The sequence below is a fragment of the Oreochromis aureus genome, linkage group 16 (genome assembly GCF_013358895.1).
Source record: "Oreochromis aureus strain Israel breed Guangdong linkage group 16, ZZ_aureus, whole genome shotgun sequence".
Lineage (NCBI taxonomy): Eukaryota > Metazoa > Chordata > Actinopteri > Cichliformes > Cichlidae > Oreochromis > Oreochromis aureus.
Genome location: NC_052957.1, coordinates 20,260,251 through 20,275,562, shown reverse-complemented (window position 1 = coordinate 20,275,562; position 15,312 = coordinate 20,260,251). Strand labels below are relative to the sequence as shown.

Here is a 15,312-nt window from a genome sequence, read left to right as displayed (position 1 = left end):
ATGAATTTCAAGCGTGAGGCCAAATATGTGCATATACCTGTAAGTGACTCAAATGCATTCTTACCAAAGTGGAATAGATGGGCAGCTCCTTGTTTGGATTGACCAGCAGAAGGATGTGGCCAATGTAAGTCTAGAAAAGAGCAGAAAATACACCTAAGTCATCTTCACTAAAGCAACATGTTCATTCAGTGTTATAAAATATATCTTTGATGGACCATTTTGACACAAATAGGCTGACACCGCTTAAAATTACTCTCAACCTGCCTAAAGCCAACACTGACCTAGAAATAAAAGTGCTGTCCCAGTCTGTCCTTACCAGCTACATTAACTGTGTGGGCATTTTCCATTGCTATAAGGCAATGTTTCCTAATAGAGTACGGGCTTGTGTAACGTGCTGCTCTGACCTAAGACCGTGGCTTCAGTTTAATGACTTGAACACATTCCCAATTCTTGAAGACACAGTGCAAAATTTGCAATATGTTCTTCATGTGTTTTTTTCATTAAGTGTTTAAAACTTTCTATAGTTTTTTTTACCCGCTAACTCTGTTGTTTAATCTCATGACATGCTTGTCAATAATCAGAGTCTTCTGTTCTGTATTTCTTCAGTTCCTTGCCACTCTCATCAGGGGTTTAGCGGTGGAATGGCAGAAGGCAGTGACAACTCATCAAAGCCCCATCTCTGACCACCCTGCTAGGCACATATGGAGCCCTCTGCGCCTTTGTTCTTGCCTTCATCATATCTCGGCTGGTTTCACCTTCTTTCTAAAAACTCAAACGACTTCGCACATAATCTCAAGGGCATACGGACGAAATATAATGAACGGGAATAAAACGTCTCTTATTTTTCTCATCGACGTCTTGTTGCAAACTTTATGTTTAAAGCCAGTCAAGCTAGCGTTTGCTTCCTTGAGCGGTTTAAGAATATCTTAGTTGCATATAAAAAGAAACACAATGAATGACTGTTTTCTGTGCAGCTCTACAATATTAAAATAGGTATGCTCCTATATAATTGTGATAGTTGCACATTTCAGTGTCTTCTTTAAATCTAGGGCACCTCCTGTACCCAGCTTTCAATATTCTGAATTCCAATCGTTTCTCTTTTCTTCATCCACCGCTTGCACTTCCTTTCACTGTCATCCCCTCATCCTCGTCTCCCGCTGTGACTAACCCTAATGTCTGTCGCCCATCTGGGTTTCGATAATAACAGACTATCACTGCCTCTTCACAGAGAAGAGAGCGCACTGATAGCTCCACATTGATCTGGTTCCAGTCTTTATAGAGCTCCATCCCTGTGGAGCTGGAGTGGAGTTTTTAAAGGGAAGGGCTATAAAACAGAGATACAAAATGGACCAATTGTTGGAGATGAAGGCCTTTTACTTCTAATTTTTTTCTCCCAATCGATCAAAGTGGTATCGATTTCGCAGTTGTCATGTGTCTCAGTATGTGTGTTGGAATGGGATACGACCCTTACACCCACAAAGAGCTGGAACAGATAAGGGAAATGATTCAGCTTAAAAATTATAGTCTCATGTACAGATTACTGAAACACCTAATTGTGTTGAATGTTATTGCGTAGTACTGTGCAAAAGTCTTAAGCAACTCCTCATTTCTTCATATTTTGCTTCGAAGGAGCCAAATATTCTTGTAAAGTCTTCAGGTGATCTTGAACAATAGTTCTCTGAAGGTTTTTCAGAGTTTTTCTTTTGACATTAGGCAGCTTTTTCCACTTGTTTTCATTCCATTTTCAGATTAATATCTATATTAAGAAGTGTCAGTCCTAAAAAACAATCTACAACCGATGCAAAGTGTCTTAAAGTCTGAACCTATTTCCCATTTTCAATGCAAAATATAAAGAAATGAGAGGTGTTTATTATTTACAGATAAAATCCAGCAATGTTTTAGTTCATTTAAACTCTACTGATCATTCCCCACTTTTAAGCATTTAAAACAGAAGGAAAGGTGCAATTGTAGGACCTAGTTTACAAACTGAATTCAAATGAATTTACCAGTCCTGTATACTGGTGTCAAAGGATTAAGATGGTATAGTTGGTTGTCCTTTGTTTTATGCAGTGAGCACAGTGAATCAATGTTTTAGCAGTTTTTGACTGTTAGACATTGACTATAGACAACGGAGGTCTACAGAAAATATCGTTATACTTTGACTATACAGCAATATTTGTTAGGTTTGTTCTTCTCTGAATTTGTAAAAATTAATACAGAATATAAAAAACATAATATAATCTACATTATAGAGTTCAGAATCTGTGATGCACTGTGCGTGGAGTTTATATGTGTATACTATACATGCATATATGCTTAAGGGAAGCTGACTGTAGAGCCCATGTGTATAAAGAATGAGTGATGTGATCCAAACACCTAGAAAATTACCAGAGTATAAAACACACTCCATAACAAATAAACAACTAGATGTCCCTGTTAAGCCCATGAGAGCATGTGTTTGTCGGTGCTCTCTGGGCTCCAATGAATGTTTAATGTTGAGTGGAATTCATTCTTAAGTAGCGCAAGGGCAGCCGAGTCTTACGTAGATTTGGTCGTTGCCAAAACGTTTCTGCATCTCGTAGAGAAGGCTGCTGTCAGTCAGCTCACTGAGGGACGCCAGATCGTCATTGGGTGCCGGAGGCATCAGTTTCACCTGAAGAAAATACACTTAGTTTAATGGAAACTCTCACAGTGGTCTCAGAAAGAATGAAAGGGCTGAAAAGATAACTTGGGGATTTACAATGACCTCAAATGCTTAATTTTGGAGCAATCTATTCTTAAAATGCTCTGAATAGACAACACAGAGGATGGATGATGTTTGAAATGTATTTATTTGCAACTGTTTTATTTGAAATTTGAAAAGAGAAGCACAATTTGACACATACGACGTCATGATGTCAAATTTCAGAGTTTTATAAACAACATGCAAGTAAACCCTGTGTTTCATATAACTATGTACAAGTCTGTATGCTTTATTTGTTTATATTTTTCTTCTCCTTAAGGACAAATAAACTGTCTTTATGGAACTTTCTTTCTTCTGTCTCGCGTAAACCCTTCTGGACTTTGGGGATTTTCTGTGTACTTACTGTCTTACTCTGATTTTTGCAGGATGTAAGATTACAAGGTACCTGCTCCAGTTTGCTGGCTCCAGAGCCAAAGGGGCTATCTAGGCCATTATCCTGAGAGGGTTGTCGCCTCAGTGCTCCAGCTGCCTCTCTGAACATGGCACATTTCTCCAGCAGACTGTCCCGCTTAGCGATTGGGATACCCAGGGGGTTCCTGTATAGGGTGGCATAGAAGATGGTTAGGCAATAAGGTGAATTAGAGCAAAAGAGAAAAAAAAAGGTTTATAATATGTGACAATTTTTGTGATTATGAAAAATGTGAACCCACAAGTTCTTGACAGGGGTGTTGAGGTCATGTGACCCACTATCATAGCGCTGGTCAGTGGAGGGCAGAGGAGCAGAGGGATCCTTCAGCCTCTGCTGCCAGCTCTCTTCTGCATTCAGCAGCATATCTGCTATGGGCTCTGACACCGCAATATCTAACGACATGAAATGAAATATGAGATAAATTACTATGAGATCTGAAATTCACAGAGGCATGTTTAATTCGATAGAGATAAAAATTTTAAAATGTCAGATTTGTACGCTCTAGTTCTATCATCTAAGGGGCTAAAGACACTGAGAGTGTAATGATGTTGTTCAAAAGACTCTAAGGGTCACAACACTCCACAGGTACACCTTTTTGTTCTCTTGCCAAGCTTAAACCTCCTTTAAAATTTGTGCGAATGAGTGTTCACTGGTGGAGAATACACACTGTGGATCAATGCAACCGTGCTTCAGATGAAGGAGTTAAGATCGTTTTTTGTAATGAGGTCTAAGAGGGCACGAGGGATTGGAATGGCTTGAAGCTGTCTTTTTATTTCTGTGTAGGCACTCATCTCTTGCTCTGACTTTCTTTCGTCATTTGGAGGGGTGTGGGGCTCTGGACTCTGAGTCTCAGTCTCTAAGGGCTTGTCTCACTTCTTTTCTAAGACTGCATGCTAGAAGGGGTATTGATTAAGACCCAAGTGAGGCAGTCAGAGTAGTGATTACACCATGGGAGTAAGTGGTAAGAGGCAGAAATGACATTTTATCCCACAATTTAGCGGTTAGGAGGTAAATCCAAAGCCCACATACAAAAAACATATCATCACTACAACACAATGGACAACTAAGATTTCTAAAGACGCTCGCAGGATAGTATCCCAGTGGTTCTTTTCTCTTCAACAACATTAGTAACATTGATCTGGTTCATTAGCCAGTAATGGCTTCAACTCTAAAATTACAGTGTTTTTTAGTGTAAGGCCTCAATCTCACAGGCCCAAAGGCCGGTTAGCAATCTCCTGACAAAAATTCTTATTCCCCAACCAGTTGGCAAGTGGTTGCTAATAGTTGCTGACTCTCACTGGGTGAAATCGGAAATATGGGTCCTACATCTAACACCTCATTGTTATTACTTGGTAACATGCTTGCATGGAAAAATTCACTATTTACTCTTCGAAATAGTGGGAGGCAAACCAGAAATGGAGAAAATCCATCTTCAAAGTTAAAGTTGAACCTCACAGCTATAACCAAAACATTTTAAAAAGTACAACTTTTACTTTGAAGGCGAATGTTGTCCATTTCCAGTTTGCACCCCTGGTGACTACTGGTGACTGAGTCAAACCGCTGTTCGATGGTCGCCAACAGGCCTGTGTGACTGAGGCTTAAACACTGACAGCGAGCTGTTTATCCAGCAGGGTGAGATTTGTATTCCAGGACACAACTTTAAGAGCAAACGTCAAAACATTCCTTCATAGGAAAGATCAGATGTAACATGACAACAAAATTCATCAGATTTTGGTGAGTTAGACGACCATAGCAAATGAGTCGCATCGTTTTCAAGCTCATCATCAAACCACTGCGTGACGCCTCTTCCCCTGTGGATGGAGAATTGTCACCCAGGAAATGTTCGCTTCTATAGCAATGAACCAAATGTGCTCAACGGTTAATTGTCTCTGTTGATTCTATTATTACTGCAGCATGCTAACACCCAATTATTCTTTTAGTGCTGAAAAGACAAAAAACAAACAAACAAAAAAAAAACATGCTTTTGGTAATAATATGCTACCTTTATGTCCATTAACAAATGATTTCCGGTGGTATATAATTACTGCTACCAACCAAATTTAATCAGGACAAAAATGTGTTTGTGTTTAGCACAGGTTGGGTGTTATTTTGTTTTTGTGCATGCCTCTTTGTTTTCTATCATCACAGTGACTGTTAATGCTTTTGAATGGGCTGAGCTGAATAAGACAAAATTTATGCCCCTACTTCTTTTCGCATCATTACCTCCCACTCTCTCGAATGTGTTTGCCCATTCCCGCTGCCACGTCTGTGTGTGTTTCTAGGCACACGTGTACATTTGTGTGAAATGCGTTACCGTAGGGCTTGTCTTGGTTGCAGTTCAGCAGAGTCGGGTTCGCACCATGCCTTAGGAGCTGGCTAACAATGCTTGTCTGTAAGAGATGGGACAAACACAACCATTTTTCATTAAACCTAGAAAAACATGTCATTGCAGATCTGTACATCCTCCTGTACAAGGTCACGGGAGATGAGGCGGTTATACCCACATTTATAGTTACCGTGAAGAGAAGAGTGGATATGCAAATGTAGTAGGGTTTACCGAGACACAGACTTAGAATTTCAAGCACCTCACAGATGTTACACACGGCATATGTCAAACATCACAAGTCTACACAAGTGTTGCCTCTGACCGAGGAGATCCTTTAATAATGAGCCCATCTCCCATTACATGTCACAGTGAGAGAACCTCATAGCTATCTACTATCATCTCTGCACAGAGCGACTGTCTCTTTCACCACCCCTCTTTGCTCCCGAAGTGTGATGCTTGATATGAATACCCCTTTTGGATTAGTATACAGCAGGTATTTTTAGTGGGACTCAAATTACTGGAAAGAAGGATTAAATTTTTCACTGCAACGTGGGAGAGATGCAATGAGTTTTAGGACAGCTCCATTTAACCCTAACATAACGAGCGCTGTTAAAAGAGAGCACTTTACATTTTTATGCAGCAATAACTGTAATAGTGTTCTAACTAAAGGATACCATCCAGCAAAACTACCAATAAACAGAAATTGTCCTTTAATGAGAACAAAATATTTAAATGTTCCAATGTTCCAATTCCAAAAAAACTTGGGATGCTGTGTAAAACGCAAATAAAAACAGAATGATTTATAAGACTCATAAACCCACAGATAGATAATAGAGCCTTAGAATAATATCACATGTTTAAAGTGAGAAAATGTAAAGCCGGATGGTTTCTCTCCTTTTTAATATGTTTTCCAAAACTAATTACAAATTTTTATTCACCTGATCAGGGAACAGTTTGCCCTTTGCCTCCATTTTAAATAAGCTTTGGCCCAGAGAAGACATCAGTGTTTCTGAATCACGTTCACATTTGGTTTCTTCTTCGCAATGATAGGGCTTTAACCTGCATTTGTGGATAGCACTTTGAACAGTGTTCACAGACTGTGTTTCTGAAGCCCTGAGATTTCCATTACAGAATCGTGCCTGTTTTTAATGCTGTGCAGTCTGAGGGCTGAAGATCACGGGCATCCAATACTGATTTACAGCCTTGTTCCTTGCACCCTGAGCTTTCTCCAAATCCTCGAAATCCTCTGATGATATTATGTACTGTAGATTATGAGATATTCATGAGACAATTATGAGTCTCTACAATTTTGCATTGAGGAACATTACTCTGAAATTGTTCCACAATTTGAAGACACGTTTTTTATTGATCTGTGAATGTCTTCACATTTTGCTCCTCTGTACATTTTGCACAGTGTTGAAACTTTTAGACCTCTGCGTCCTACTTTGTAAAGAAAAGAAAAGAAATCAATAACAAGGCCCTCCACAGATTTTACACATCAAGGTTAGTTTTGTAAGCTTATAAACGCAGTTGTGTTTTGTTTTCTGAAGGGCCGGAGGAGGTTTCCAAGTCTGGGGATTGTCCTGGGAACAACAATGTGGAAAGAGTCTGACAAATGACACAATCAAATTGCGATTTACCAAAGGTCAGGATATCTTGGTCTCTGGAGTGCTGATGTTTAGCATTTTATTCAATACTACTGCCCAACTTCATGGATCTCCAATACCAAATGTACCAACATACTTTTCTGTCACAGTTCACATTTCAGATTCTTTGAAGTACTGCATAGTAACAAGACATCATGAAAGTACATGGGGGAGTGACTCAGCACATTCTGTAGACTTGCTCTGACCCATGTCAACAGCTGTTCAGCAATGAGTTTACAGCGTCTCTACTGTACACAAACGCCGTCAGCGACACTCACACTCTATAAATACTGACAGCTCGTCAGCAGCACCACGAGATCTGAACTCCTGAGTGGGTCAAAGATTAAAAGAGCACTACCAAATGGCTATCAGTACACGGGGGTTCAGCAGGGACAAGGCAAACTCAGTGGTGATGTAGATTCCCACAGACAGAGTAGCTTTGGGGAAAAGCCCAAACATCCCTTTAATATTTGTCACACATTGCAAAAACTGACATTAACATTAAAGTTCTTCACAAAAATGAACCTGTTATATAAAATCATGCTGCTGCTATATTTCCACAGCCTTCACGTGTAACTTCATTATAAAACTGAATAAATTAATCCAAATCCCTGCAGTGCTGCATTTTAATACCCTGTCACTTAGTTGCAAAATCCAACACAAAAGTATTTAAAATTTTCTCCCTCGAGAGAACACAAGTTGAAAAGCCCTGAGTCAAATCAGGGAAGCCAAGAGCCAGGGTCTAACTTATCACAAGACTGAGAGAGGTAAGCTTAATTAGCTACAGTAATAGGGTCATACATCTTCTTAAAGGGTCAGTCTAGTGTGAATACCACACTCCACATGGGATTTTTAGGTCTAATGCACTGGTCGGTGTTACAGTTTCCAGCGAGTTTTTACAAAGAAATTGTCTGCTTTGGACTCGTGTCAGAAGAACTTCTTACTAGTAGAACTAACAATTTACTTAGCTGGATACTTGCACACATTTGCAGCCATAAAGTCTTGTGCCAGCCACACTAACCAGTATAAGAAGAAGACAACAGAAGGTAAATGTTAAGAAGGCTCTGGGAGTAGTTTGTATGCAGGAAAGAAAGCACTGGCACCAGTAAAGAGCTGATGGCTAAGGGTATTAAGCACTGTGAGGGAAACCTAATCGATTTTCCAATCCTCCACACTGCCACTCTTAAGTCAAATATACTTACATATTACATAGAACACACAAACACTCAATCTCACAAACACACACAGTATGACTTTTGTAAAAACAAAGACATGGAGGGAGGTTAAAATTCAATTTGAAAAGAGAATTATGTGGAGTTATACATTTAAGCTTACTGAATAGCTATAATCTGATCATGAAGCAACTACAGAGAGGAATTCTGTAAGAGGGGAGAGAGAAAACTAAATCAGAAGATCCCTGTGAATGAAACTGGGAAAGGCTGAAAGGCACAGAGATAAAGAAAATAATTTTAAAACACACAGGAAAAAAACATAGCGTGAGAACAGATAAACCAAAGACAGAACGACTCAACGCACCAAATGAATAAATTCTCTTTGTCAGCAGCCAAGCACACAGCCCAAAATGTAATTAAATAACAAGTTGGGTCAGCAGGATCTGAATGTGATCAGTCTCCTCTCTTCAAAGCTGGAACCCTCCCAAACCAGCAGATCCTATTCCCTTCCTGTTCCACCATCTCATCTGGAAATCAATCTCCTCTCTTCAGAGAGAAGCCATTAAACTGCTAATCTAGAGTGCTGTATGCATTTGTTGTAACAAATTCATACACAGAGTCCTCCTGTGTGCCTGTTTCTGATCGACTGGCCGAAGAAGAACAGCTTATCAGAGCGTGTAAAAGGTAACGGGAGGCGCGCTTCTCTCTGGAATAATCTATCACAAATTTTTCCCATCTTTTCATTACTGAGTTTAAATTAGGGGACTATTTAATCAACGTCCATAACATGCTGGCTTTCTGTGCAGCTGTGGGTTACCTGTCCATATTTAGCAGCCAGGTGGAGAGGGGTCCAAAAGTTGTTGTCAGCAGGATGAGGATCTGCTCTGCTCTGCAGTAGCACAGACACCACTTCTCTGTAACCGCTCGCACATGCAATGTGGAGCTTCAGAGAGAGAGAGCAGCAAAGAGAAATTGTAGGTTGAAGTGCAACAGAAAGCTTTTACATCCTAACACATATGTGCTTTTACATACCAGAGTAATTCCTTCTTCATTGGGCTGATTGAGGCTTCCCCCTGAGGCTACAAGCTGTCTAACATCAGAGAGCATGGCGCTGGGTCTCTGAATCTTCATGGCATGCATGGATGACACATCCACACCTAAAAAAAACACCACCATAACTGAGAAACTTGTGTTACAGTAAGTCTTTAGTTGGCATGCTTAAAGGAATAGTTCCAAATAATCTGACTCATTATCTTGCAAAGAATTGAATGGGAATGTTGATAAAACTCATATTTCAGTGGATAACGCTGGAACCAGGAAATGGGTAACTCAGCATTGCATGAAGGTTGAAGCAGCTAACACAACAAAGGGGAAAAGCCTGCATCTCACCGACAAATACACTATCAGCTAGTTTCCCAGACATGGCCTTGCACTAGACTAAGAGAAATATTCAATAAAGCTCTTGGCTGACAAAAGGTTTGAGTCTACAGCTAAGCTTAAACCATGTCTGGAAAGAGCCATTACTTGTTTTACTTATTCTGTGCAAAAATGTTAACATAAAAGAAACATTTTTGATGTAGTTTGATCCCAGACAATTTTTGACCTTTTAACTGCAGCAATAAATCAAAGCCAGATACATATTCTTTTAAACTTACTAGACTAAACTGCTTAAAACAAAGTGGTTTACTGACTTTTGCAGTCTAAAGGAATGAGCTACAACCAAGTGCCCACTGCTGCAGAGCTAAACTGTTTACCAGACTAAATCTGAGATTCACGTGTTGTTTTATAATAGCAGTTTTGAACAACATCATATAAGGAGAGATCAGGCCGTGCGCTCAACAATGAAAATTAAAATACCGACACTTGCTCCACACTGTGACCTCTGTAACCAGGCCATCAAAGACAAACAGAGGTTTACAAGAGCATCTGTCCCAAACAATGATAATCTATGTATCCTTTTAAAATTACATACACACTGCGCACCTTACTTTGGTTGCTGTAATAATGTAGATTGATTATCAATCAATCTATATTTCAGTGCGATAAGCTTGAGGGCACTAACTAATAGGACTTTTCCAAACAGCCGTGATTAAATCAGGTAATCAATAGGACTGTGTTTGCAAACAAATTAGAGCCTCTGGGTGTGGAGGCCTTTAAGACATACTGATAGTAAAAAAAATCCAGAGCTTGCCAGAAACTGTGGGAATCCAGTGGTGGATTAAACCGTCAGTGACTTAACGAGAACAGTGAGAATGAGCTAGACAATTTTTAAAGAAACCGATGGCATGGCGGAGTACAAAAAAAATCCTGATGCAGACACACACGGAAAGTCTGTCGTTCTCCTATAACCACGCAAACTTGATGGGGTGAGAGCGCATGCAGCCAGGTTGCTATAGCAACAGAGGCTGAGGGAGCCTGTGTGAGAAAAAGTATGTTTTATGGTGGCAAAACCAAATGCGATTGGGCGGTGTGGTGTGGTGTGGTGTGGTGGATGGGTGGTGGTGGGTTGGGTTGACGGGGGAGGGTCAGAGGTGCTGCAGGTTGGCGCGGGGGGCGGAGGGGATCACCACAGGGGCTGACAGACTCAGAGGCTGGATGTGCGCCCATGTGCAGGGTGGTCTGAGCTCGATGAGTGCGCTGTCTCCATTCACAAGCTTGCATTTGTCATGTTATTCAGCGTAGGCTCATGTGTGGCAAATGGCAGATGGGTGAGGGAAAACCCTCAATCATTGTCATCATCTGTTTCTATCCAGCTTTGTCAGCATGATTCCCGTTCTTCGTTCTCTGCATGTCTCTCGCATCTTTCCCTTCTTCTCCTTCTGCCCTCATGCGTCTCTGCCTATACCGCTGTGCCTCTATCTCTTTCATTTCCTACTCTGCTGTTAATCTTCACCTTTTTCTAAGAGACTAGTGCCCCATTCACGATATACAGCGGTTATGCCTGTGGGTGTGGCTCACCTTCATGCACAAGTACACACACAGAGCAACTCATGTTTAGCTGCAGGTATGACATAACATCCAAATACGTCCCAAGCAAAAGACAAATGTAGCCATTAGGATTTTTTTCTCTCTTTGAAAAAAGGACGTGATATAACGGAAGTGAGCCACTGGATTTGTTTGGTTAGAGTTAAAGTGAAATGTCAACGTTAACACACATTAAATACCAACTTTACCGTTTTCCTCCAAGTGTTTTCGGAGGATGTAGCTGGTCTCCGTCCCCTCAATGGCGTAGTCCAGAGGAATGTTTCCATTGATGTCCTGAAGCAAAACGTTCACTCCAGCCTTCCAAACGCAGGACAGAAAAAAGACAAGAAAAAGAATTAACGAGCAAACTCTGTTTAAGCATGTACCCTGGGCCATTCATCAGACTCGAAGTGATGATAAATTGGGAGTAATTATCGTGGCTTCCCAGAGGGATATACCTGAGCAGCGCCATGGAGATGCTAACAGACAATACACTGAATTAAAGGCTTTATTAAATCACTGCCTGGGGGGGGGCAGTAAAAAGTGGGTGCATTGGTTAACACTGCCTGGGATCACCCAGGTCAGTGTGTGTGTGTGACAAGATTAATATGTGTTCATTCAACAGGGATGCTGCCAGAGCATAAGATAACACAAGAGGCCTCCCTCTGGAACCTTTAATGACTGTCTGATGACAGTCGTCAACAATCAGTGTTCACTCTATGGTTTATTGTTTCTCTTGAAAGGAAATTCCCCTCCAAAAATGCACCTCTTAACCTGTAAACCACAAAGGTGTGCAAGCTGAGCAATATGTACTCTAGTTACAGTGATGCTGACAGGGCCTTCCCGCTGTCTTCCTTTTTTTTTTTAGTAATTGCCAGTTGTCAGCATCCAACCATAAAATGCTTCCTGCTGTTTGACTAAAACATAAAAAAGCAAGTCAATGTAGCTCTCATAGAAGGACAAGGTCTGACAATAGGGATGAGAGACTCTAACTGAGGGTCCTTGTTTAATATTTATAGTTAATAGATTTCTAACGACCTGTTTGGAGTGTGGCAAAGAGATTTATGGCCTAGTCCTCAGGCAGGCAGCGATGGAGGGCTGGGGAAAGAAAAGAAAACTAAAATGCAAAGAGGGAGCAAGCTGACAGAACTGCACGAAAGCTGTTAACCTTAGTGCTGAAAACCAATCAGCGAAATCATGAGAAAAAACAAACTTCGAAATAACCTTCATCTGTCCAGTTGTCTTACAATTAACAGAAGTATTTTATTAAAAGAAATAAATAAAATGAAAAGGGAACATTTCTGATTCACGGACATTGAATTCAGTTTTGACTGATCTGAAAATGTGTTACAGTGAGATCCACAGCTTCATTGTGCATCCATCTGTGCTATCCAGTGGGAGCTCTTTTTGCTCACTTATGAGGGTGAGCTAGGGGTTAACAAAGAGAATTAATTAACATTAACTATCAGCTGGTGCTTCATGACTATTCATGAAAAAAAAAAGCCTTATCACAATGTGAAACACAGCTTGAGAAGAGTAAGATATGAGATGATGACGAGTAAGTCAGAGTGGGAGTGCGCATTAAGGGGGCACAATTATCCCCCCTCTGCCAAACACACCGCAACTACACAAACACACACTCCACCCTCACTCCCTCAAACACTTATGGTGCTTTGCACCCAGTGGTAATCTGCAAAATGTCCTAATAAACCTGAAAGGAGTTCTCATGGTGCCTCTGTTAGCATGCATGGGTGTATTACACAGTGGTAAGAGAAGAAGTGTGCTAATCCAGACGTTTACCATCAAGATTCAGTAACGGTAAATAGATGTGCGGCAGAATGAAGTTATTACCTGACAGACAGATACATTATGTCCTCTCTAAACATCCACACCTATACACCTGTACAAAAAGCATCCAGAAAAAAACATTTAAACATATAGAAATTGAGAATAGAATAGAATAGAATAGAATAGAATAGAATAGAACAGAATAGCCCTTTACTGTCACTGTACATGTACAACAAAATTGTGGAAATATGTTGCTGCTCATTCTGACAAAGTTAAAACTGCACAAGCAGGACATAATCCTGCACCTGATACTGTTATAAGACAGGGCTTTTCATCCTAGAGTGAAACAGTCACAAGAAGGAAATCAGCAGAGAAATTCACTGTGAAAAAAAATGAATGTAAAAATGCTGGTTAAGCTGTACAAGTTCTAACAATAACAACCAACTGTCATTTAGGAATTAAAAAAGGTATTATGGCACACAGATCTCAGCCAACAGACACAGATTATGAAGCAGGAACACTAGGCACCACCAATCCAGTGACATAAATCACACATGATAATTGCCGACAGATATAAATGGGTTTGTGTTGTCTGGCAGTCAAGCGTAGTGCAAAGGGGTTATAAAGTTGAGTTGTGAGCCCCACAAAGGCCAGCACCATTATGATGGATCCACCAAAGACATCCCAGAGATGGAAATCTGTTAATACCATACTCCCTGTGGTTCATAATGGCAGTTGTTAAAGACAGTGACTGCTAAAAATCAATAACAACTAGTAAATGTGTGCTGAAAGCTGTCCCTGGGGTAGTTACTGCTGAGCCGGACACCTTCGGTGTGAAAAGCTAACCAGCACTGACAGCTCGCATACAATGAGGCATCAGTCCAAGGTATGTCTGACAGACCAGTAAGCTTCTGTCTTAATCAATACAGCTGTCTACAGCTGTTCTTCTGACAATTTATGTAACCTAGACACAAAAATGCTACTTTAACTCAAATCAATCGCACTCGGATCACAGCCATAGCCCTAACCAGAGCTCAGAACAGCAGTGCAATCCACTCTGTACACGTAGCCCCATTTAGACCTTCAACCTACTCTTCTGTTCCCATGTTTTACTTTTGTGACAATTTTGCTTGCTTTTACAAAAAGTGCAGATATTGATAGAAGGAAAATAAGGAATCATGATTCCATAAAGATTTTAAGTATTGTGCAGCTCAGAAAATCTTTTCTTTCTGCTGAAAAACAAAAATTAATATATAAAAAAAATACATTTGTTAAAAGTATAGCTTGAAAGAAAAAGCGAGGGGGATGAAAATCTAACCGATGAATGCAAATGTGAATGTCCCAAAATAAAGAGTACGTAATACATTTCCTGCTAATATTACGAGCAGTTTTCTGGGACCTAGCTCATAATGCGCTATACGACTAAGCAACAGTTGCCTGATGAACAAGTGTTATGTTTGGGGGTTGCACTGCATTATTAGCAGAGAGGCAGAGAGAGTGATTTCAACTGATGTCAAGTGAAGTTCAGTGCAGCCAGAGGCTTGCTGTTAAACGTCTGACTTCAAAGGACTCTGAGTTCACAAGTTCTAAATTCATTATTTACAAGCATGGAAAGTGGGTTAATTCACCGACTGTACCCGTGCTGGATTTTGAGCCGTAAGATAGGAAATTACATTTTGCAAGAGAACTTGTTTCCAGTCGATCACATGATTCCATTCCTCTACTAACACAAGACTGAAAGCTAGCATTTCACAGAAAATGAGAAAATAAAAGGAAAAAAACAGAAGTGGTCTTGTTTCAAAAGGTAGAAACTTTGACAGGAACCAAAACGGATTGGAGCCTCCAAACTAAAGACAAGAGGAACTATCTGACTTTCACAGAAATTCCAACATTTCCAGTGACACTGGGGGTGTGTTAGTGTATGTTGCATGTCTGTGAAGGCACCAATCATGCTAAACAATATAAACAAGTATCTGAGCTGCAAATGCTGCCATCTCGACGACACCTGTATCAGGACAGGCCTGTCTGAACGTACACCTTCATAGTTAAAGAGCCTGGGTTCTAAAATGACCTGCCTGCAGTCCACTCCTGTTACTTGCTGAAAACATTTGGTTGGGATGGAACAAAAAGTGCAAAAAATAAGCCTCTAAACTGCTGAGCAACTTAAATATGAATTGTAGCCTCTGTCCTATTTACAATTAAATAAACCTTTTTAAAGATCTGCAAATATTTGAATCTTTATTCCCATTTTACAAATTTTGGGA

The 15,312-nt window shown here is 40.3% G+C and overlaps 1 protein-coding gene across 1 annotated transcript in view; it reads right to left on the bottom strand.

The window, feature by feature from the left end:
• Nucleotides 1–15,312, bottom strand: part of myo16 (myosin XVI) — an 81,803-nt gene that overhangs the window by 47,250 nt on the left and 19,241 nt on the right. The window contains exons 5-12 of the mRNA XM_039600442.1: nt 11,470–11,578; nt 9,329–9,453; nt 9,114–9,239; nt 5,467–5,542; nt 3,394–3,544; nt 3,129–3,279; nt 2,543–2,653; nt 65–130 (exon numbers count right to left, since the gene is read on the bottom strand). Of these exons, the coding sequence (XP_039456376.1) occupies nt 65–130; nt 2,543–2,653; nt 3,129–3,279; nt 3,394–3,544; nt 5,467–5,542; nt 9,114–9,239; nt 9,329–9,453; nt 11,470–11,578 (915 nt within the window). The remainder of the gene's footprint in view (nt 1–64; nt 131–2,542; nt 2,654–3,128; nt 3,280–3,393; nt 3,545–5,466; nt 5,543–9,113; nt 9,240–9,328; nt 9,454–11,469; nt 11,579–15,312) is intronic.